A 25,587-nucleotide genomic window follows, 5' to 3' on the forward strand; every position below is an offset into this window, starting at 1 on the left:
CGTTGTTTCTAGAAATATTCCAAATAATTTTATATGCTCATTTAAGGTAAAACATCATGCAATTTCTAGATTTTTAAGTAAGAACTCGAAATTTCAGTGTTTTAACCAATTTTTCGCTGAAACTTTGCGATTTGCAACATATTTTTATTTCTCTAAATTCGCTGGTTATTCCAAGAACAAATCTTATTATATAGGATTATAGAGCATCCGATTCTGCAAATTTTGGCATTTTTAGTTTTCCGCTACGAGCACTGGGTCAAAAGTTATTCGAGTTTTTGTGTTCGGCAGCTACCTACTGCCTGCTCCTGGTCGCCTGGTAGAAATCCCAAATTTTCGCACTTTTTTGAAATGCATGTTTTTGCAGCGGCGCCGGCAGAGCGGCAGAGCTACCCGATGGTGTTGCATATGCAAAGGGGCAAATTTGAAATACCGGAAGCGGGAAGTGGGGGGACCGGAAAACAATTTGGACCGGAAACCGGAAATGAAAATAACGGTCCCTTACTTCCGGTTTGGGGTCCAGACCGGAAGTTGGGGACCGGAAACCGGAAGTTGGTCACATCCGGTTTCCGACCGTTGACATATTCAAATCCCCCACTTCCCGCTTCCGGCAATTCAAATTTGCCCCTTTGCATATGCAACACCATCGGATAGCTCTGCCGCTCTGCCGGCGCCGCTGCAAAAACATGCATTTCAAAAAAGTGCGAAAATTTGGGATTTCTACCAGGCGACCAGGAGCAGGCAGTAGGTAGCTGCCGAACACAAAAACTCGAATAATTTTTGAACCAGTGGTCGTAGCGAAAAACTAAAAATGCGAAAATTTGCAGAATCGCATGGGCTACAATCCTATCCAAGAAAGTTCCATATTCGAATTACCAGCGAATTTAGAGAATTAAAAATGTGTTGCAAATCGCATGTATTCATAGAAATCAGCCACAAAATGGATTAGTTTTCTTGTAAAACTTTCAGAAAACGGTTCTAGTAGTTACTCCGTGTCATTAGCCATTCATTGAGTGCCTCACATGTACAATAAAACAACATTTTTGATTTCATTTTTTAATTGTAATGTTTACATAATTTATTGCACAATTTATTGCTTATAAGGTGTTTTATGTTGAATGTTTTGGTTCGCTACACAAGTAATGGGTTTTTTTCAATTTTATGCATCAGAAACCAGTGTTGCCGTTTAAAGAATAACTCCAGTTACTTACCTATAAAGCATGAGTGTACTCCCACCTCCTTTAAACCACTATTTATGAGCTATACTATAGGAAATAAAACAATTTTGTATTTTCTTTTATTTTAATAATAGTAATAATAATTTATTTTCACTGTAGCATTGTTTAATAATAGCTTAATATTTTTTGTGTTCGATTTATTTGCGGTTTATTTTTAATTAATATTTATTTAAATTTCATTTGCATTTCAATGCGAAGCAATCAAACGGTTAACTATGTTTATATGTATGTATAGTATATATGTAAGTATGTATGTATGTTTGCCTGTAAGTAAGCTATGTATTTATGTAATTTACTGCAAGTTTTAAGTTAATTATTTATAATTGTTAATCGTTTGCATTGTCTCTCTGTATGTGTGTGTGTTGGTTTTGTGTTACTATTTTTATGTAGTTTAATTGTATTTAATTATTGTGAATGCAATCATCATTTTGCTGTTAATTACTTTTTTTCCATTTTTTTCTTTTACTTAAACGCTTACTAAGTACATAGCTACTATTTATATGTATAATTTAATTAATAACTAACTTTGTTTTACTCAAATATTTTTTAATGCGCTTAACGTGTCTAATTCAATATTTTCTTTTTATGGAAATATAATTTTCGAAATTAATTTAAGTATTTTTGCAGTTATTAGCATATTTTTTTTAATAATAATTTTCATTAAATACTGTTACATACACAAGCGTTATTTATTTTTTTTAATACAGTTTGAAACTATATTTTAGAATTGTTAAATTTTTTCGCAAGCAAATCTGGCTGCATAACTGGGAGCTGCTTTCATATTTATGTACATACTAATTTTTATTTGCGAAAATCACTGGCGTTGGTGGAAATAATAATTTTTAAGAAATAAATTTATTATTTTTAATAAAAAAAATCGGTAATTTTTTTAAAAAATTTACTAAATTTCGAAAAATATAAAAAAAATTCGCCAATTTCATTAAAAAATTTGTAATTTCGAAAAATTTTAGTTATACAAACGCTACACTTAGTATTTGATTTTCTGTTTACTTGCTAATATTAAAGAAAATCATGAAATATACACATATATTTTAAAAAAGTATACACTGAGGAAGAAAAATTTATTACACAAAAAAATTTATTTCTCAAAAAAAAATATATTGTAGGCGATTAAAATTGCCATAAGTTGCACTAATAATAGTAGCAATCTTATTTTTATCAAAATTTGTTGGAAATAGCAGACGTATAAAAATGGAAAAAGATTTTCGTATTTAAAAAATGGTTGCCAGATTTTTACAAAATTCAAAAAAAAAAAATATTATAGTAAAAAATGTATTAAATAATAAAATTTAAAATTTTATATTTTTTTAAGGATTATAAAATATAACTGAGTTTTTTTTTAATTTTTTTTTAATATTTTTTTTTTTGTTTTTGGCATATGCACTCCCAGTTTATTTGTAATACATGCATTATTCTATATGTAATGCAAAGCTCCACACATTTTCGACTTTCATCACTTGCCTTGTAGTTGATAATAATAAATTTAACGGGAAAAAATAAAAAATAGTGGGGCCAGGTTTCAAGTTTGCTCGTATTTACAATATTTTAGCGCCGAATTTGCATATTTTTTAATTTTGAAACAATTACTCAACTACTTATAATAGTTATTGGTATAAGTAGGTATATGCATATAACTAACCGACTTACTCTACTACTAACTACTGGCTAGAGCTGCAAAACTAACGATAGTCGGCCAATGCGATGTTTTCGTTATAGCCTTTTTACAATTAACCGATTCGATTAAAACGTTTATTAAGATCGATTTACCATACAAAATAAAAGTCTACATTAATTTTTAATTTAGTTAGATGGTAGATCTGGTTGCTCAAAAATATCAATCAACTGATGAAACTTAACAACTTCTTATGAAAAGCAAAAACAAAAATGTATAACAGCTGATCGGTTATCGAGTAGACGGCAGTGTAAAAGGCAAAAAAGGGTTCCACAATAAAAATTTTAATTGAATAATTAATTTGGCTGCCTAAAAACGCTATTAGTTTGTATTAAAACCATCGATAGTATCGTATGATTGTACCGGATAATATCTATCGATATTTTACCATCGATAGCTTTACAGCTCTAGCTACTGGATTTCATCACTTAAGCATCATTTATGCTATGTCTGCTATGCTATGCTATGTTATGCTATGTTATGCTATGTATGTATGTAACGTGAACTCATAATTTCTATCATAATGTTAAATTTTTCTTAAAATCTAAACTACTACTCGCTACGAAAAAGCTGTACTCACTGGCTTAAGTAAACTAAATTACCTAATTAAATAAGCATATGTGAACATTAAACTTAATTTAGTACGCTTTTCTAAAACTTATAAATTAACTTTACATACATATTTATATAAATATGTATATATGTATGTATGTATAAGCACTTACATAGCTATGGCTACTAGTTACTTTCAAGTATTTTTTTTCCAATTCTTTAGTATTCTCGTATTTTGCAGTAGTTCTTATATAAGTATTCATAAACCGAAATAAGAATTCGCTAAGCTTTTTTTTAAGATAATTTTCGCAAATTTACAAATAAATATCTACATATTAATAAAAAAAACGTTAGATTTTGTCTATATACACTACTACTATATAACTACAATACCTTGTATATGTATATAATCGCACGCATATGCTCCACTGGTAACTAGTTTAGTAAGTACTGCTATTTGCTCTACTCGTAAATGCTGTTTTAAAATTCCTATAATTTTTATTATTCACAAATATTTTTTTATATTTTCACTCTCCGCTCCGCGCTCTATCTATCTGTCGTATACTAATTACTGTTTTTCGAAGCAGTTACAATTTACTGTTTTTTCCACTCTCTTTTCCACAATTTTCGCGATTTCACTTTGAGATCATTACTGCAATATAACTAATATTCTCTGCTGCTTCTAATTTTTCATAAATCACTGTATTTTCACGGGATTTTCACTGCTTTGAATTATGCTTGAAATAACTCACTTTTCACACGGTTTCACGTATTTCAGTTTCCTCTCTAGTTTGCACCGCCGAAGAGCATCGAATTCTTGTAGTAAGCTGGTGGGCGCTCTGTAAGTGGACTCTTCACATCACGTTCAGCATTGGCAGCGCGCGATTTGCGCTCTAATTCGATTTCTTGAGCCAAGGATTCTGGAATGAATGAAAATATAGAAGAAAAGAAACGTTAGATTTCGGTAAAATTATTAGTTTTATTAAATATACTTTGGAAATATCAAGATATTGGGATCTAATGGAAAATAAAAGAGCGAAAGAGAGAGAGAGAGGAAGAGTTCTATACTTTTCTCTTTTTTCGCGCTCTGGTCTTTCGTCCCTAAAGATAATCTCGATTCGTTCATGAAATGTCAAATAATTATTATATTAAATATCATAATATATGGAGAACAGATCTGAATAATAATAATATTACTGTTGTTGTTTGCAAGAGCCTTGAAAATATATCAAAATAAATAAATGATCTTTATAAGCTAAGATCAACCAAATATATGACATCAAGAAAACCATTCAGTTATACAGGACTAATGCGAAACGAACGACTAACGGTATTGCCGACTACTTAAGTCCAACGAAACGATAGAACTAGAGATTATGAAAACCTCTCTCGGCAAGTTTCTCCCAATCACTTGATTGTATTTGATAGAAAAATGCATAAGAGAGTAAAGAACAAGGATTTCGCTCACAACTGCTATGGCACCTTTAAGAGATTTAAAATGGAATCTCTCTCACTAAAGACCCCCAACACACAACTATATTATCATTTTATCCACCAAACTCACCGGAATAGTTCTGCCAAAAAGCGCCTGTGGCCATTAAATCGATGCCCGGATAGTTCCATGGTGCCTTGCCACCGCTGGCTGCAGCCGCTGCTGCAGCTGCTGCTGCTGCCGCCGCCAAATTGCTCTCCGCCTGCGAAGTGGGTGGCATGCTCAGCGTACGCTCAATGCCCGACGCCTCACCACAATCACGTTCCGAACGTTCGCAATGGTCACGCGATTCACGTTCGTTGTGATCACGATCGTCACGTTCCAAACGATCGACACTACGACGACCGATGAGCGGACTATCACGATCGGAGTGTGGTTCACGTTTAAAACTAGGACTTTCCGAACGTTGCCGCAAGTGATGTGATTGCGATTGTTGTTGCTGCTGTTGCTGTAGATGATGATGTGACAATGTTTGGGATGGTGTTAGGTGATGTTGTTGTTGTAGTTGCGCTTGTTGCGATTGTTGTTGTGGATTTTGAGATTGCTGCGTTAGCGAACAGCCATCATTGGAATTCAACGACTTCTCAGACTTTTCGCTCGATTTGCAATCGTTATCTAAGGGGCGAGATTGAGAGCACAGGGAGAGGCTGTTTGTTAAAGAAGGTGGCGGTTAATCGTAGTAGTTTCGAGTGTAGTGATTAAGATTTTTTTTTAATATTAGAAGGAATTTTAGAGAGATTTTTATATACATATAAAATACTATATTAACCGTAATAAGATATTGATAGAGATCTATATCTGGATATATGTGGGTTCAAAGTTCATCATTTGCTAAAAAATATGTAAAAAATCTTCTACCAACCTGGTTCCGTTTTACGTGTCGCTGCATCACCGCTATTATTTTTACATTCACCGCCCACACTGCTGCGTCCCTCCTCATTGCCGCTGGGCCCAACAGCACCACCATTGTTGCCATTACCACCAGTGCTGCCACCCGCATTTGATGGGTGTGTCAGTTTTCGTTTGCCACCGTCCAGTTGCTGTTGGTAGCGTATGCGCATTTTACGCTCGCGACGGTAGCGTTTCTGATACAAAACTGCAAAACGAAAAGAGACAAAGGAAATTGAATTTTGTGAAAAATCAAAATTAAAAACAATAGACTGAAAATTATCTAAGCTGAAAGGCGAAAAAAAAATCATGAAATTGTAATTCAATATGCAACTGCAGCACGCCTGCAGTCAATTCTCGGACCTAAGGTCCACGCAGTCAGCGCTGTGTGTGTTGCGTCTGCGCGCGGCATGGTGGCTGTTCATTGAGCACAATTGTTGTTGTTGCACTCTTCAATGCTTTCATCAATCCATCGAATATTTGTATTTGCTGCTGATTTGCCATTGATTGCTGCCGGCTGTCCATTCAATTGATCATTGATTCGTTCAAACGATCGCTCGCTCGTTCATCGTTGCTTGTTCGCCGGTACTTTGACGATCTACATCACTCGTTTATATTTAACAACGATGCAGTCAACTGCGAATCCGTTTTGCGTGTGGGCCTCCACTTATGTAATTCAATTACTCTCGATACAACGTCAACGTCATCAGTTCATTCTGAGTCAATTTGCAGCCAAACTCTATGGCAGAGATATTCAAGTCACAGACGATTAGCGCAATCGACAATTGAAGCGTTGATAAATGAATATGAGTGCGTAGACGAGGGAGGAGGAAGGAGGTTATCAAGTGAAGGATCAATTATGTCTAATTGCTGCTTATAGAGATGAAAATCATAAAAAATATAAAAAATTTCCAAAAAGCTCGAAAGGCCTGTTTATATGCAAGTTCTTATGTAGTCCACTCTACAGAACCTATGTTCGATCCTAGTTTCCGACAAACATCAAAAGAACCAGCCGATCTTTGACAACCAAAACAAAATTTTGAAAGCTTAAAGCTCAAAGCTATTTTTATAAAAAAATATATTAAAAGGTTCGTCCCACATCTTCCTCAACGTAAACAACAGTACAATAATATTACATTTTCATCTCTAAAATTATACTAATGTATCTTCTCCTCCTTGCAAATCTTTATCTCATCTCTCACAGCAGCTCAACAATGTATTTGTGCTTATAGTAGGTAGGTCGTAGGCTCTTAAATAATAAAAAAGCCCTTCAGTAACTCCATTTCCGTTCCACCAAGCAGACTATAAATTAATTCGTATTGACACACCTAACTAAATGCGAGTGCCTGCTTGTAGGTAGAAGGCGAACGTTGACAACCCACTCAAGAAAGTTAATAAGTAAAATTATATGCGAATATAAGATATAAATACGTATGAATGAAGATACTTAATAAGTGCACAGAGAGTGATTTGTAAAGAAAAATTGACAAAAATATTGCGCAATATTAAAAAAAAATATATTAAAAGAGTAGATTATAATAGCGTTTTTAGATAGCCAAATTAATTGATGAATTAAAATTTTTATTGAGAAACCCTTTCTTGCCTTTTATACTGCCGTCTCGATAACCGATCAGCTGTTATACATTTTTGTTTTTGCTTTTCATAAGAAGTTGGTAAGTTTCATCAGCTGATTAGTATTTTTAGCAGCGACATCTACCGTAGCTTTATTTATCAAAAAATTCAGCCAATCGCAAACAAAGAACGTATATGAAATTACAAATACTGCCTTTGTCGCAGAGTTGCATTTAATTTTCAAGTCGATTAAAATTCAATTAAAAATAAATCTAGATTTTATTTTTACCATACAAAATCTTAAGATCTTAATAAGCGTTTTAATCGAGCAGAGGCCGGTTAATTGATCAAAAAGCTCCTGTCTAAAAACGCAAAAAATTTCACTTAATTAAAAAAAAATTAACTATTCTTGATAAATTTCAAATAAAACAGTGGAAAAATATACTATTAGTTTCTTACCCTGACCGCCCTTTTGACATCGAGAGATGGGATTTGCAAATTTTTAGTTTACACTTTTTATCACAAAAATTCAACTTTTTAGGAAATATATAATATTAAAATATTTCATGAATATAAATAAACAGCGGAGTATAGTTCCTTTAAGAAGCCAACAAAGGAATTCAAAGAATAACATTTTTAGTACCACATTTACTTAGAATTTCAGAAATATTTAATATTACTTAGAGATTTTGTGGAGCTAGAACTTTTTCGAAATTGTTTACAACCAAGGCGCACAATATTTAGTACTACTTAGAACGATCGAAACGAAAATATTTATTATAATTAGCTGTCATCGATTCAGCAAGTTTTGCAGAGCATCGAATCGAACAATCTAGACCAGTTGGTGTAGGAATACTTCTCTCCATACAAATATAAATTTTACAAACTCTTTAGTTTCGAGTATGGACCATTCGTACTTTTTTTATAGACAATTCTAATATGTATACTTCAAGTCTTATGTTTTTAAAATAATAAGAAAATATTTGAATTTTCATTTTTAACAGTAGTCTGGCATTTGGTCCATACGCAATGAAAAGCTGGTATAAAATCTGTTAAATTAAAACCATCCGCTAGTCGCCATTTCACTGAACATCTGTCTTTAAAAACTGCTCTCTTGCCAAAAATTTAACATATAAAACCAACAGCAAAGTAAGCGAGTCGAATTCGATTCAAGAGAGTATGCTGATATCTCCTACTTTAGCCCAGTTAACTAGTGTCAGTGCTCAAATACGAAATATTTGTCAAAAATGGCAATACAAAAATGCAGATGAAATATTTTGAATTCGTAATCCGCTATCCCAAGAACTTCATTCAGAGACCCCAAAAACTTATAGGCCACATAGTAAGACCCCCAGGTCATGACAAAATTTTTTTTGTGTGGCTGTGTTATTATACCAACAAGTGTTCGCCATACTCTTCAATATACAAATCATAATTAAATATGTAACCACTCAAGCCCCAATTACACCCAACAACTCAACTTTCAACTCATTTTTCCATTTCTTTCATTTTTAAAAACAACTTATTTTATATAGTATTTTCCTGTTTCTCATTTTTCTCACATCTTAGGCATGCCAATTGGCATTGTAAGTCCCGCGCAGAATGAGCAAAATGTGTGATTACAAGAATGAATGGACGCTTCGCATGCAATTGAAAAAGATGAAAAATCTGCTCGCCTGTCGTTGTTGTTATTAGTTGCAATTAGAAGTTTTGTTGCATGCAATTTGTATGTTTACTTGTCAGCGGCGAATTGTTGAGACCCAATTTGAGCGCACCGCCGACTACATACAGCACTCTATAACTCATGCTCCCCAACGATGGAGCGGTTTGCTTGCGCTTGGCATTGGAATAAGCATATAAAAACCGCAACATATGTTGCCTTGCTCTGTACTATTTCAGCGATTTCTTGTCGACTTTTTGCCATTTGTGGTAGATTTAATGATAAGAACGACGCTAAAGAGAATGAGCGCAAAAACACTACACAAATGTTATGCAAAATGGCAATAAATTCACAATTGAATGCGGGAAGTCTACAATACAAATATCTGTCTGCCTATATGTATATCAAAACAATGAAAAATAATTGTCGAAGTCCGAGGCAAATGTAACCGAAAACCCATAAAATTCAAAGACAACTCCAAACAATTCAAACTTGCTCTCTACAATCCCGAGTGAAATCGTGTGTGGAATCATTCAAGTGTAATTGGCTAATGAAATGATATTAAATGATATCGAATTGTGATTTCTTTTGAAAAATCACAAAAAAATAAAGAAATATCGAAATAAAATTAAAGATCCAAACAAACATTCAGCAAATCCATATTTCTGACATTTCAACTTTATACTGTTAAACTTCGCTTTCTGTATCTCTTTTGAGCTCCTCTTGCGCGTATTCAACGCAATGCGTTTAATTTCATATTTTTATGATTTGTCTTCTTTGCCTTAGTTTGTTCCCTTTTCTACTTAATCATATCAGGTGTCATCGCTATTTAAGTCAATTCCGATTAATATTCGCTTGATTTACGCTGATTTGTCTCCTTGCCGTTGGCCATCGAAGGAATTCAATATTAATCAGTTGATGTGACTTCAATATTTGCTCAGGTATGCGCTGGCATAAAGAATCATCACTAGTCTATATGAAGATACATATATCTCCAGTCTTCTTACAGCAGATAATTGCTGGCAATTGAATATTACAAATTGTATTAACTAATTGTGACAACTACTTTCAGAGGCATAAAGAAGAAGCTTTTCTATGGACTTTTACAAAGAGGGACATATAATTTATGTGTAAACAAGGGTTAACTGAAAAGCAACAGTGCAAGGGAATGAGGTCTATAAGCTAAAAATAGTTACTATATGAGTATAATTTTTTTTTTGTTTCTCTCAAACAGGCAAAAAGATCCACATCTTTTATTCAGATTTAATTACTTTATTCATATACCACATATCAACTTAAAATCAATCTTGTGGAGCATTACAAAAGAGAAGAGAAGAGAATGTGACTACGCTACTTAACGTTTTGGAATTGAAATGGTTTTCGAAACTTTGAAAGCTTTCGAGGCTTTCAGTGAACAAAGATCGTTTCGATGTCTTTTCATAGCGCTCCCTTATGTTTTGAAATGGATATGGTTTTCGTAGCTTTCAAAGCTTTCAGTGCAGTGGCTTTTCAAAGCGATCCTTAACGTTTTGAAAATGGTTTTTGAAGCTTTTTAAGTTTGCGAAGCTATCGATGCTATTCCATAGCGCTCCCTAACATTTTTGAGAATGTTATTATTTTTTATGATCGATTCGATACCAGTGCATAGCGCTCCCTAAAGTTTTGAAAATGATTTTCGAAGTTTTTAAATCTTTTAAAGTTTTTAGTGAACTAAAGATCGTTTCGATGCCTGAAATTGAAATAGTTTTCGAAGATTTTGATGCTATTTCATAGCGCTTTCTAACGTTTTGAAATGGTTTTGGAAGCTTTTAAATCTTTTAAAGCTTTCAGTGAACTAAAGATCGTTTCGATGCCTGAAATTAAAATGGTTTTCGAAGCTTTTGACGCTATTTTATAGCGTTCCCTAACATTTAAGAATGTTGTTACTTCTTAATATCGTTTCGATGCTTTTTCAGGGGCTCCCTGGCGTTATGAAATTGAAATGGTTTTTGAAGCTTAGAAAGCTTTCGAAAATTTTAGTGTATTAAGGTATTTCTTTAAGGTCTGGAATTTTTACAAACCCTAAACACATAAGACCTCTTTAAACAATCATTTTTGGCCATCGTTTTACTGTAATCCGGATTCAAATTCAAATTCTACTAAAAGTACAGAAGTGTACTGCCGAAAGAAACTATATTTACTATTAAAAGTCACTTTAATTTTTTGCCTTTTTAACATTTTGAAGACAACCCACAATCGCGAAATGACTTCATTTAACCTCAAATTAGCATAAAATGTTAATTAGCTGTCAAGCGACTGTTGTCAACAGAGTCGCTCTGGCAACACTAGCAAGCACACAAACCCCTTTATTACATGCGACTGCAGTTACATTTCAATTAGACGCGTATTTTTTACATACAACTATTTAAAATGCAGAGAAATAATTATAAGTAGATTTGTAACAACTCACCTCTGAGTTTCCGTTCATCAGCTAATTGCCGATCTAATGAATCTTTGACTTCGCGTTCGCGCAAAACATCCATTTTGAGCTCCGCTGCAAGGAAAAGCACAAAAAAGAGAAAAGTAAAGAAATAGAGAAAGTCGATTAGAGATTTATTGACAAAGCGCAAAGATCAAAGCGGCAAAGCAAAAGTCACAATTGAGCCGCCAATAAAAGTAAAAAGGGTGAAAAGCCCACAAAGTTAAGGCTTCGCAGCTAACAGCAGATGTCCGTCGGCTGTCAAGCGCCAACTAACACTTTACACTGTTTTCTTTGTTTTTGCTTTCTTTTTTCTATTTCCCTTACAAACAGATAACTAAGGTATTCAAATGAGACTTACCTTTTTCATAGCTGATTTGTCGCTCCTGTTGTCGTGCATTGTCCGCAGCTACTTTCAGTAGGCTTTGAATATTCCGCAGCAACGTCTCGGTTGACGACGGCAGGCCATGCGGATCCATAGCAAGTGGACCGAGCGCTAGTCCACCAGCCAAAGCGGCAGCCGCTGTGGCATCATTTGCTGCCAGCAGAGCTTCCGTACCCGCAAGCGCACCACCCGAGCCGGGTCCATTAGTGAGCGCTGCATTCGCACCGGGTCCACCAGCTGCACCACCAGCGACGGCAGCTGCTGCAGCCAAATGTGAGTAGTTGAGCGCGCGCTGATGATGATGTTGCAACGCGGCGACGGCGGCCGCATTGTGTGTAGAGACGGGTGATTGTTGGAGCGCCGCATGTGAGTTGAGCACGTCGCGTTCGTTGAGACCGGCGGCGGTGGCGGCTGCAGCTGCTGCGGCCACACCAAGGCCGCCAACACCGACACCTACACCAACACCGGCGCCTGGTCCGCCCGCTACACCACCGCGTTCGCCCACACCCATGGCATTGCTGTTGGCGCCATGATGCAGTTGATGGTGGTGATGATGATGCAGTGGATGACGTTGTGACGCCGCCGACGACGTTATATTATCACGTTCGGTATCACTTAAGTCTGTGCAAACAAAAGCAAGCCAGAGCAAAAAAAAAAGAGAAAGAAGAAACAAAAGGAATGCGTTAAAGAAACATTAGTCAATGTGGCCGTAAGCTTTTGTGTTGTCTTGTAGTATTTACGACACTATATATATGCATACAACCCACGCCCCCACCCCCTTTTCTTCTCCACCCAACAGTATTTTATTGTATAAAAACAAAGTGCACTCACCTTCTTCATCTTTGGCGCAGCGTTCATCGACTTCTGACGCATTATCATCACTCAGATTCTCGTCATCATCGTCCTCCACACCAATCACACCCTGACTGCCGCCACCGACGCTGCCATCACGCACCGAATGCACTGGCGAATGCATTTCGCTGCGTTCGCTGCGGTCATCACAATTGCTGCCTTGATCGGTATTGCCGCCGGATTTGGAGAGATTCAGTACGGGACTTTGACGATTCGGCGAACCAGCTAAAGAGATGAAGTTGAAAGGAAGATAAAGCAATTAAATATATTTTAGTCATACGGTGATGATTTCTTGGTGAAAATATTCTTTAACGTTACGTTGTCAAAAACACTTACAATTTCGTGAGCTTAAATCGCGTATCTTCGGCTCATTGCCGATGCCACCACCGCTATTCATTTGCTGGCGTTCATCAGTGCGCTCTTCGCGTAGGCTGGAAGAGGAATGTAGGGGGAAATGAAATATGTAGTATAGATCAGTATGATGTTTTGTTTTAATTCTAGGGTAAGCTTAATTTCTGGGTACCGTAATAACAAAGATACTAAGTTAATTCCATTTACAAATGATCTCTTCTGTCGATTTTCCCTAAAATTTGCCGAATATTTCACAAGTGGACACTATGCTGTTGGATTTCCATCGAAAACTGGTGGAATTCCAATTGAATAGATAACTCATTTGTATTACAGACTACCTAAAGAGGGTTTTTTAGATGATTGAATGTGAATAGTTGAGCTTACACAAAGGTCAAACCTTTTCCTAAGTATTTTAGAAGTATTCTCGCGAGATCTCGCGAGATTTCTTAAGTTCTGACGTCCTACATGTAAAGAACTCTTCGAACATTTTGTTGCCCCGAAGACCGTGGAATTCCGTAACTACATCGGCTCAACAATATTGTATGTATGTGATTGGCGTTGCAACCGTTTAGCCGGTTATAGCCAATATTGTATCTTACTATAATGAGCCTATATTGTTGCTACTGATCTTGAGAAATCTTTCAATAATAAATCCCTAAGCTACTTGTAGTGTTACGTAACCTCTGATTAAAATACCGTCGGTATCTCATTGTTTAAATTCCAACTACAGGAGGAAAATTAAAACCACTTCAAATTCTTTGTTTGGACCCATCGAAGACAAAATTACTTGCCACTCTCTCTCTTAAATAAGGTTTAATACCTCCCTCTTTTATATATTATATCTAGTATCTATATATCTTGAATGTTCTTACCGTTCCAAATGCTTAACAATATCCTCATAAGCTGCGCGACAATTCTCCCAAATGCCGGAACGCGCCAATGCGTCCATATTCGCCGCCGACATACCGCCCTGAGCGGCGGCTTTCAGCATTTGACTGTCGGGACGAGCGTGTAAGCCATGTGGCGGCATGCCGGGTGACATTAATGCCGTGCCGGGATGATGATTCATTTGCATGAAAGCCATATGATTGATGGGCGGGGGATTATAGCCGTTAGCGAGTAGTGGTGACTTCTCCAGGCGATTTAAATCTGCAAATAAATAAATTTGTGGAATTTATTGATTGTGGATTAAGGTGGGTGCTTGAAATATAATGTAAATATATATTTTAAAGTATGGAAAAATAATATTTTAAATTAATTATTATTTTTTTATTTAATACAGTTGAACTTCCCTAACTCGAATCACCATAACCCACAAAAAAACTTCGAGTTAGGGAGACTTCCGACTTATTGAAGGTAATTTGAATGGAATTTAACTTTTATTGCTAATTCAATAGTACGAGTTATGGAGAATTTCGAGTTATAGAAGTTCAACTGTATTATGGAATGCTATATGTTAGATTGCATAAATATGTATTGAATCTCTCATATTATAACTATTTAATGAGAAGGATATTCAGCGAGTAAAAAATTATGCTTTTTTTTCAGACCCCTCTATAGACAACGCAAACTCCAAAAAAAATTTTTTCTGATAAAAAAATTCTTTCCGAAAAATTCTCCAAGAATTCAGAGTTTACCCACTACCTTTAGAACCCTTGATATATCGCAGAAAATCAATGCAATTTCATCAAACCTCAAATCACTTGGCAACTCTGCCCAAAAATTGTTACTTAATTTATTCCCAATGGTAACGAAATAATAACAGACAACCGGCGTGCCGGCCATAATGTTCGCGCCATTAGCATACAAACATATATATCTACATATCTGACCAGACACATAAACACTTTTGATGATGATAAATGCATATACACGTACATACATACATACACATTTGCATTGAGTAAACTGCATAAATAAGACATGTTATTATTGGCATGCGTTTTTCAATACATATTTACTTACAAAAACGTTGGTATATAAGCAAATCCATTCAAACTATTATAATGTTATATTGCAGTCATTGATTATATGTATGTATAGAAGTACATAAGCAAACAGCAGACAGTTCGAAATTGCGTGAGACAAATAGGCGGACGGACAATCATTGAAACACTATTAAAAAATTAAAATTTGCACCAATACATAAACGAACGCATACATGAAGGGCGTGCGTTGATATGCAAATATATATTTATGGCATATATAAGTATATAGCTACATACTTTTGTCTGCGCGCCATTGATAATGGAGGCTCACCTGAATGTAAGCAAATAATAATGTCTGGCCAACGAGTCAAGTATACAAACATTTCTACATGAAAATCTATATACTTGTATGGATGTATGTGTCTGCACATTTAATAATTTCTATGTGGTCTAAACTTTAGACCGATAAGTTGTGTTGATAAACATATTGACCAGATTGTTAGGTCGTATGTCTGACAGACGGACTAAACGTTTGGTTGATTTGCTTGTCCATTTGCTCAAATGGCTGACATTTATATGCATTTACAAAAACATTTTCATCAGCTTTATATACATTTATGTATGTATGTATGTATACTTGTAAGCAATTATTTGCCAGTTTTTGCACCACTTTTTGTCCGACGTTTGTCCGATTGCCGCCGGGGGATAAAAATTTGTATTAGTATTACAAGTAATTTTGTTAAATTGTCACATTTTGTAATATCAACGATAACACAGTTGAAAAGGCGCGTTCATGTATGCAAACATGAGCTATATGCTGTTAAAAAAGTGCGAGGAAATTTTTAGAATTTTATTTTATAAAAAATAGGATTTTCAAAATGGGGGTACATACAAATTTTTTATTAAAATTATTTTAAGGCTTGCACTTATTTTAGCTCTTTAGGTTTAGTTGAGTATCCAAAGACATTAAATATGATAAAAATTAATCTGAGAAGAGAGAGAATGGAAATTGTGATAATGATGATCAAACTCTCGTGTACTAGGGTATTCAGAACATTAAGGGATTTGAAGTTTTTAAATATTAATTTGCTTAACTTTGTACAAATACATATAAATATTTAGGTCACTGATTGTACCCCAAATATCTAAATAGTCCAGATTAGATTAATTATTTAAGTAGATCGTCAATACGTAGATAAGCCTTGTTGTAGTTGCAATTGCAGACAAGTTCTTTGTGATATGTAAAACCATTAACAAAATTTCTTTCTAAAAATCACCAATAATTATACTTTTTTGTCAGCTTAGAGGTTGCCAATGTTGAAAAATATCTTAGGAGACAAATTTATCTGAGTTGAACGATCCAATTCAGATTCTTAATCAAATTTTGACCGTAGGTTACGTTAGGTTAGGTTGGTCTGGTAGGCGTGAATTTTAATAGTTTATGAGGCTTCACTAACTGTATCTCCTCTAACTTATCGTATTGTGGGGTCCCTAAGTACCTGAAACGCTGTCTCGCTAACGCAGGACAAACGCACAAGAGATGCTCTACTGTTTCCTTGGTGCTCCGCTCTTGACACTTTCTGCATTCCTACCAACCATGGTCCTACAGCCCTTTCTATCGAGCGCCACTAGGAACCTTCTATATTTTTGTTCTACCGCTTTGCACATAACCTTTGCAGTTTTACACCCCGGAAGATTCTTCTAGCGAGATTTGAGTTTTCTTTCAATGCACCTGTCTATGTCGTAATAAATTTTTACCGTAAATAAATAGGAAATAGAAAGAGAGATACTTATTAACGCCACCGCAGAAATAATAGAATAGTTAGAAAGCGGCCTTCGGCACCGCTTTAAAAAAAATACCCCTGGTCGATTCAACTCCGGGATGTCCATAATGCAAGTGGTGGGGTGACGTTAATATTTAAGTATTGAAAGAAGTAGAAGAATATATATGAAATGAAGTGGAGAATTCCGAATTTATAAGGCCCTAGTAAAGGGATTTTTGGTAGTATATTTTCTTTTTTTTGTACAAAAGTTAGTCCTGTAATTTATTTAACAGGGTGTGTAAAACTCATACGCCCACCTTTTAAGCGTTTGTAATGTGCATATGTCAGTAGTTACGTATATGTCATGTAAATACTTCAATGGCGGCAAATAATTGTTTTTTATCTCACACCTGTGTGTTTACATGTAAATAAATAATTTACTCAAATATGCGACAGTTACAAATATCAATATGATTACACATTTATATATGTATCATACATGTATATCAAATAATAATATATGTAGGTACATATGTATATGTTGATCAACATTTATGTCCATGGAAGTGTGTGGGCATTAACGATTTAAGTCGGAAAAAATTATTCAACTAACATTTCCTTGCAATAATTGCTAAAAAAAAAACTGAAGTCAAATAATTGCACAGTTATAAAGCAACAACTGCAACAACTGATTGGTCATTCGGTAATCGATAACGCCACTATACAAGTGTCATAAATGCAAATTGCACTCTTGGAGGTTCCAACATTACAACCTCCAAGAGTGCAATTTGCATTTATGACACTTGTATAGTGGCGTTATCGATTACTATTATTAGTAATTTATTTATTTATTATTATTATTATTTTTTTGTTTTGCAATTTACAAAGTGGTTTAGATTGTGCATTAAGTTGTTGATTTGTAAAAATATTAAAGTAATATATTGATTGAAGGACTGACAATAATTGAAATGTAATCAAATAAAAAGGTTATCTATCACATGAAAGATTAAAAAAATGATCTAAATCCTTCATTCATTGATCTAAAAATACAGATTTTATTGAAATTACTTCATATTCAAATATTTTCGCATCTAAATTATGAATTCTAAAATCATCTCTGCTCTCAGCAGATTTTCAAAAAACGTTTACCATACTTGGTATCAGTCAAAACTAGTTTTCACCCCTTTTAAGAGCAGCAAATCATAGGTCGCTTTTATGCGAAGCCACCATTCCTCGTAACTGGAATGTACTCGGATTGTTATTTGTAAAAAAACTGTCCAATCGGCAGCAGTCTACAAAATTATTTGAATAATTTTTTCTGTCTCTACAACAACAATAAATACATTATCTCAAATTCCTCTAAATATAATGAAAACAAGGAATCCCTTAGGTACTACAAATTCTTTCGAGTTTAGCTTATCTCAAAGTAAGTATCTTCTGATGATGTCATAGAAAGCCTAAGAGGTGATTGAATATATATATTTGACTTTTTATACACATAAGTCAATATAGCTAATGGTCACTTCAGAAACCTCAAGAACTATAAGAATACATGTACCAAGGCTGCGAGAAACCAATCTGACCAAATCCGAGTAGACTATTGAATGCTTTATCTCAATTTGGAAGGATAAGAGGTCTAAGAAACTTATTTATCCCCTTTACCTGAAAAAAGCAGCAGATCTTGAGTAAATTTTGTCGGAATCAGTAAGGTTCCGGTAGTCTAATCGGTTTTGATTAAATTAAGATCTTATTAGATTCATGAAATAGTGGCTTGAAAGGTATACTGTCGCATTGAGGAGTTGCAGGTGTCTATATCTATACTTGAGTCATCTCCTCCTCACCTCAGTACGACTAAGACGTATTAAAATTAACCTTAAGATTTATGAAATTAATAGCTTAGAGTTAAGCGCAGTCTTTAAGCTGAAATTACAACCCATATTTCGAAAATTGTTACACTTTCATTTCATTATATGAAGACCCTGTATTAGAGAGGAAGACCGAGATTAACGCAAAACAATTACAACACCAAATGCGATCACTTTTTCTTGCTCTTAATGATGTACTATTATTAGACGAACAAGCCTGGGAGCCAACTAAACAATTGCTTGGCGCTACATCGACAACAATAAAACAACAAAAAAAACATGCATATCACTCAAAAATCAACGCCCATAACTCACTCACCGAACTCAAAAGCAAAGTGCGGCTTCTCGGCAACCAGCATCAAACCATAGAAAATAGCATTTAATACAAATCAATAACAACAGTAAATGTTGTTGTGGCTGGATGTAAAAGAAATGCCGCGGCGATGACAAAGCAAAATTTGCAAAAAAAAAAATAGAAAAAAATATTGAATTCAACAAAAAATATGAACTTAAAATAAAGGTAGCAATGAGCGATGCACTCAGCGCATTATGAAGACGCAAGGCAAGATAGACATACAAATCTGGAGAATTTCTGTATTTCTATAGAAATCCTTAAGAGATTTGCCGATTTGAGTGAACTGATTGTACGATTTGATGATTGAAAGCAGTATTTTCGACAAATCATGAATGCATTTGCGCGAAGAAGCTGGAAGACGTATGTAGATACATAAATGTACAATACGGTAGATATGTATGTATTAATGTAATTGCTATTGTTATTGCTGTTATTGTGGTTGTTGTTGTTGTTGAGTAGTGTTAATCGATGTAGGGGGCGTGTTAAATGTCAAAAATTGAAATTAAAAATAAAGTAGAATGAACGATTCAAAATAAATGCGTGTAATTGCATGGTAATTTATAAAGGTATGTATGTTTGTATAAATATATTGTATTGGATGTATGTATGTATGAAAAAAAATGTGTATGAAAATATGCGCTTTGTGAAAAAATCAATTAATTTGGAAATGAAAGGATTTTTGATTTTATTGTAACAGCTCATATAAAGAAATTTTGAAAGAAAAATAAATAAATACAATCGTACAAATAAAGGAGAGTAGGAGAGCATTCCGCCGTAATTGAAAATTATTTGAAAATTTGAAGATTTTAATGAAACGTTGCACTCAATTATTTTTAGAGAAGGAAGTTACATAAAAAAGTTATAAGTTTTTTAATAACAACAACACATTAAAAATTTTCAAACAAAAAGTGAAAAAAAATTCACTCAAATAACAAATTTTGCTTTTGTTGTTGTTGTAGGGAAATTACATATTTTTGTTTTGTTGTTGTTGTAGAGAATTTTATTTTTTTAATTTTTATTATTGCTGTAGAGAAATTACATATTTTTATTTTTTGTTGTTGTTGTAGAAAACTTACATACAAATTATTGTATATGTTTTTGTTGTTATTGTAGGGAAATCATAGATTTTATTACGGTTGTTGTTGTAGATAATTAATTTTTTTTGTTGTTGTTGTAGCAAAATAAAATGTTTTTGTTATTGTAGAAAAATTTCAGATTTTTATTTTTGTTGTTGTAGGGAAATTACATATTTTAAAGAGAACCTAATAAAATACATCCTCTATAAGCTGGAATTTGTAAGGTAAAACTTAGCTTTGAAAACCCGAAAACTAGGGGAATTGGACACTTCATTATTCGATGGTCTTCAATTACAAAACGAGCCTTTAGTGCTCAATAAATGACTCTAGCTCAATTGTCGTAGCTATGGATCAACCAATATATCCTTTCAACATGTACTATCAAACGCTTCCACTGAATATTGTTCAACTACTGACTACTATCCAATCAAGTAGGTGATCGCTTTAAAAAAACAATTCTTACAACCATTGCAAAATTCAAATCATTCAGGATTTGAAAACACAACCCACCGAGTCTTACAATATCGGCGCTGAGAGTCAGCAGAACTCCAAAGAATACACAAAAGCATGGAAATCCCTATCAAATGCTTATTACTACATTGAATACACCGCCCTTGTGGTATTAAAACCTCATCTCCTCAAACAAAATGATATAGCCGCATTTCATCTCCACCCATTCTTAACCCAGTTTAGCAGTACCCAAACAAATGTGCAACCATCTTGTATACCGCCGGTTGCGTATAACAACAATAAATTTAAGCCGATTGCCAATTTCTCTGCTCGATACGCAAAAAAAAACCTTATAGGCGTTTATCTCTTAAGATTTGCTTTGCTTTTGTGGTCAGTCAGTCAGTCAGTCAGTCAGTCAGTTAGTGCAACGAACAGCCAGCCATTCATTTGTACAGTACTCAATTGGTAATGAGTGAATTTTATGATGATTTGCTTTGGCAATGGCAGTGAATTGGTACAACAAATGTATGCAAGGTTTTTTTTATGTATGTATGTATGTATGTATGTATATATGTATTGATGCAGGTTTAAGCTGCACAAATCGTAATCATCATGGGGCCTACTTTGAATTCTGCACAGTGGGTTGTTGGAAGATTTGACTATTTGTGATATTTTAAAGGAGTTTCAGAGACGGCAACAGTCCCTATATATCATAATAAAAAATATTTAATCTAATTTTTCCGACCTAACCCTTGCATTTCCGAAAAGTCGAAGGTTAAAAAGCCGATACTAAAAATAGAAATTTTATCATGAAACCTTTTTTCTGGTCTTGAGATTATTATTTGACCTTTTTATGAACCTTCTTCTGAAACTAAAGTCATCTTCGTTTCACTCACGAGTCACCGAGCTCTTCTTTTAGTTGTGAAAACGTAAGCATAAAGAGTTTGAGGACACATGCTTCTAATTAATGCCTCATATCTCAAATTATGTGAGCTTTCAAGAATAGCCGTATGCCAATGAATTCCTTTCTTATATCACTCGCTCGTTCTTTTCACCACTCTTCACAGGTAGACAAATCAAAAGTAACTTAAGAATGTTTACTCTAAGCTTTAATGGGTTGAAGTATGAAGTATATATATAAGTGTTTTCTTAAGGGATCAAAATATTTTCCGGTTCAATTTCTCTTAATTTTTTTTCTAATATTTCAAGCATACTACAGGGCAGTAATTATCGCAACCACAGTGCCACAACTCAATCTCAGTACCACTAACTTCAAACCCTCAAAACTCTGTCAATAAATAAGCTCGCAATTTTGCACTGCACGATCAACTCTGCAAGGCTTAAAATGATTTCTGCGCATTTCATTTCGAATGTGCAATTGGTGCAACACTGCTATCAGAGCAGATACCCAAATGTCGAGGTAGATGAGTGGATGAGATGTGTAACAGCAAAGAATACAACAAATGCCAAACTCATATTCGTGGTTTGGTGCAATCATAATGGCAGCCAAACACAAATCCGGCCGAGCCGCAGAGCAGCGACGCGCACTCAAACAGCCAAACAATCGACGATGTGCCGTAAGTCAGCCAGCCATGAATTATGTTTCTGTGGAATTACAGTGATTTCTCAGTCAAAACCTGGAACTGATACTTTGCGCTGCATTCTCAGCTACTTTTCAACTGATTTTTTTCCATTTTTTTTTTGCATTTCTCTTGTGATTTCCTTTTACATTTACTATTGATGTTTTATTATTACTTTGTGTTTGTTGTTGTTGTACACGCGGATTATTAACTGTTTTTTGTTGCATTCGTCGCTGCAATTACTTATTGTTGTTTATTGTTGTGCGGCAATTGTGGTTTTTGGCATTGTTGTAAGGAGTACCAGTTTTGTTGTTGTTGTTGTTGTTAGTGTTTGGTTTGTTATTACTTTGGCGTTGCTGTTGCTTTGCTATTATTGATTTGGCATTGATGATGGCTTTCTGAATACATACAAACATACATACATTCAAATTATTTACTCTCATTGCGCCCTTACTTGTTGTTGTTGTTGGTGTGATTTCAACGGCTGTTGGCGTTGAGTTTTGATTGATTTGTGATTTGGTATTCTTGCTTTCGGCGTGGAAAATGCGAAATTTCTTTCGATGGAAATTGTGAGAATTTCACAAAAATGCGGATTTTTCAGGATTTCTTTTAAATTATTTTATTTTATAATATTTATAGCGGTAATAAAATACTTTAGAGAAAGCTGAGTGAAGTAATCATTACTGGGAAAAAATGTTTTTCTTAATTTCGGATTCTAGTTTTCTGTGAGCATTTTTAAACCAAAAATAATAATTTTTTAAGTTTGAACATTAAAAAAAAAATCCTCAAATATTTTTTAAATAATTTTTTATAAATTTTTTTTTTACAAAAATAATTTTTTTTAAAGATTTTTTTATCAAAATTAACAATAAAATTTTTTTACAAAAATAAATTTGTGTAAATTTTTTTTTACCAAAATTAACAATAACAAATTTTTGCAAAAATAAATTTATTTAAGATTTTTTTTATCAAAATTAACAAAAAAAATAAAAAATTATAATTTTCGTAAGTAGTTTTGTTAAAAACAAATAGCAAATACTTAGTTTAATTTTGAAAAAAAAAGTAAAAAGATTTCAAAAATATTTAAAAAAAATTATCAAAATTAATAAATCAAATTTAATATCTTCATTTAGGAATATAGTTTTTGTTTAGTATAAAAAAATAACATTAACAAATTTTTAGACAAAAAAAATTAAAGAAAATTAACAAATTTCAAAAAACAATTTCGTCCAAAACTTTTTAATGTTTTTAAATAAAAAAATCTTTAACCACCAAGGAAATTCTTTTCAAATATTAGTTTTAAAAATATTTATTATATTCTAAAAAAAATTATATGTTTTAGTTTCTTGTAAGCTTGATAAAATTTTAATAGTTTTTTTTTTGTAATTAATATAATATTATAAATAATATAAAATTTCCTTTTACTCACCAGCAATATGGCCATTTTCGTAAGCGTAATCACCATTATCCAAACGATGCTTCTTCAACTGCGGATGCTGGGACAGGTGAGTGGGCGGCAGCGACAAACCCACGGGGCCACGTTTTGGCGGTCGACCCGGTCTGGAACTGCGGAATTGCAGAGAGTTACTGTTGGGTTAAAATAATGCCAAGTGTCAGTAGCACAAACCACAGTGAAAGTGTTCTTTTGTTTTTTGTTCTTAAACGGATAACAGCAGCGTGGTTGTGTCTTCATAATAAATAATTGAAAAATAAATAATTGCAAAATAAATAACATTTTTTGCATAAAATAATTTTTGAAAATTTCAGAAAATTTCAAAAAAAATTAGAAAAAATATTTAAAAAAAAACTTCTAAAAAATATATTTACATATTAAATATTTCAAAACCCCAACAATTCTCACATTAATTTATATCTCGCTGCAAGGCGCATAACTGTAAACAAAGTTAATCGTCGCTATCTCCATCACTTCATGCAGTTTAATTGCACAACTATTATTTATTTATTTATCTTGTTTTTCTTGGTATTAGTTTATGTCTAGCATTATTTATTTATTAGCCCGCAATTGCGCTATTTACTAAGTCAAAATATATATTTTTTTTTATTTATTTAACTGCAAACAAATACGAATGAAAGTGAAATTTAATTTGAACAATTCTTTTTGCCGCATTGTGCTCGCTCACTTGTTTCTGTGATGTTTTCATTTATTTTAATGTGATTTATATACTTTTGACTCATGAGTGTAAATACACACATACATATGCACATTTGTATAACTCTACTTGCAGCAAATATACGCGGCTACTACGTAGAACGTAAGCCAAAATACACTTGCTACTGTTCACGTAAGAGATTAGAAATGTAAATATAAATAAGTACTTGAATATATTTCTTTGTATGTATGTGCTCATGTGTTTCCAAAGGTAGTATGATATGCTTATTTACAAAGCAACAATACAATTAAAAGGCAGACGTTTGGAGAAAATAATTGTAAGCATACGCAAAATGGGAAATCTACTAAAATATATGTATGTATGTAGAATAAAAAAATAATAAAAATTCTAAAAGTAAAAATTTAAAAAATTCCAAATTTTAATTTTAATTTTTTTAATTCAAAAAATTTTAGATTTTTTTAAATTAATTTGTTTTTTACATTTTTTAAACTTTTTTTTGATTTTTTTTTTTATAAATTGATTTTTTTGAATTATAAATGGAAATATTTTTTAGAAATTGAAAAAAATGTTTTTTTTTTGTTCAACATCTTCGACTCGTTGCCTTTTCGTGAATTCTTGGTGTGAATTCGTGTGACTTTTTTCTACTTATAAAAATTAAGAAAACCTTTGAGGGTCGTCATTTGCCAAGCAACTAGAAATTGCTGAAAGATCCAAATTCTATTAAAAAATCGAGTTTGAGAAGTGATTCGACGATGGGAAGAAACATTGGCATAAGCGAATATTATCAAATGAGGACTACAGTAATGTCGACCAATGAAAATAATAATTCTTTCAAAAAAGGAAAACTCCCTCCATAAAACAAAATTCCAACCTTTTTTGATATCAGATGAAAATTATGGCATCCAGAGTTTACTTAAAATGCCGAGGCTGATAGTGAATAGTCGATGCTTTTCAAAGAAATTGTGATTTGTTTTTGTTTAAGAACATTTCGAATAAAACTAGAAACCAATCTCACGTTTTCTCTATTGAGAAAATTATTATAAACCTTCTCTTAATTATTATAAACCGAAACTAAGCCGAAGCTTGAGAACTATAATTTATATTCTACAGTAAGTCCACTGACCATAAATATTCTACTATGTGAATCATAACTATTTTGGATGTGTTTTACTTTCAAAAAAACTCAATCAGACCAACTTTATAATAATCTTCGAAAACCAACTTCATATTTTTTGGACTTTATAACATAATTTTACATACACCTAATCTATTCATTGACTATCCCTTATTACTTATTATG

The 25,587-nt window shown here is 33.4% G+C and overlaps 1 protein-coding gene across 12 annotated transcripts in view; it reads right to left on the reverse strand.

Moving 5' to 3' along the window:
* Positions 1 to 1,727: 1,727 nt before the first annotated feature.
* Positions 1,728 to 25,587, reverse strand: part of LOC105215083 (uncharacterized) — a 57,106-nt gene continuing 33,246 nt past the window's right edge. For 7 of the 12 annotated variants that reach the window (XM_029042167.2, XM_029042168.2, XM_054227091.1 and 4 more), the window contains 9 exons: positions 23,585 to 23,742; positions 14,011 to 14,287; positions 13,124 to 13,218; positions 12,767 to 13,012; positions 11,912 to 12,556; positions 11,542 to 11,625; positions 5,835 to 6,068; positions 5,045 to 5,587; positions 1,728 to 4,400 (listed from right to left, as the gene is read on the reverse strand). In XM_029042167.2, coding sequence (XP_028898000.1) covers positions 4,267 to 4,400; positions 5,045 to 5,587; positions 5,835 to 6,068; positions 11,542 to 11,625; positions 11,912 to 12,556; positions 12,767 to 13,012; positions 13,124 to 13,218; positions 14,011 to 14,287; positions 23,585 to 23,742 — 2,416 coding nt within the window. In that variant the 3' untranslated portion in view covers positions 1,728 to 4,266. Of the gene's footprint in view, positions 4,401 to 5,044; positions 5,620 to 5,834; positions 6,069 to 11,541; positions 11,626 to 11,911; positions 12,557 to 12,766; positions 13,013 to 13,123; positions 13,219 to 14,010; positions 14,288 to 23,584; positions 23,743 to 25,587 lie in introns of those variants that run through there. The other 5 variants (XM_054227093.1, XM_054227090.1, XM_054227092.1 and 2 more) reach the window with 3 other exon arrangements.

The sequence above is a fragment of the Zeugodacus cucurbitae genome, chromosome 3 (assembly GCF_028554725.1).
Source record: "Zeugodacus cucurbitae isolate PBARC_wt_2022May chromosome 3, idZeuCucr1.2, whole genome shotgun sequence".
NCBI lineage: Eukaryota > Metazoa > Arthropoda > Insecta > Diptera > Tephritidae > Zeugodacus > Zeugodacus cucurbitae.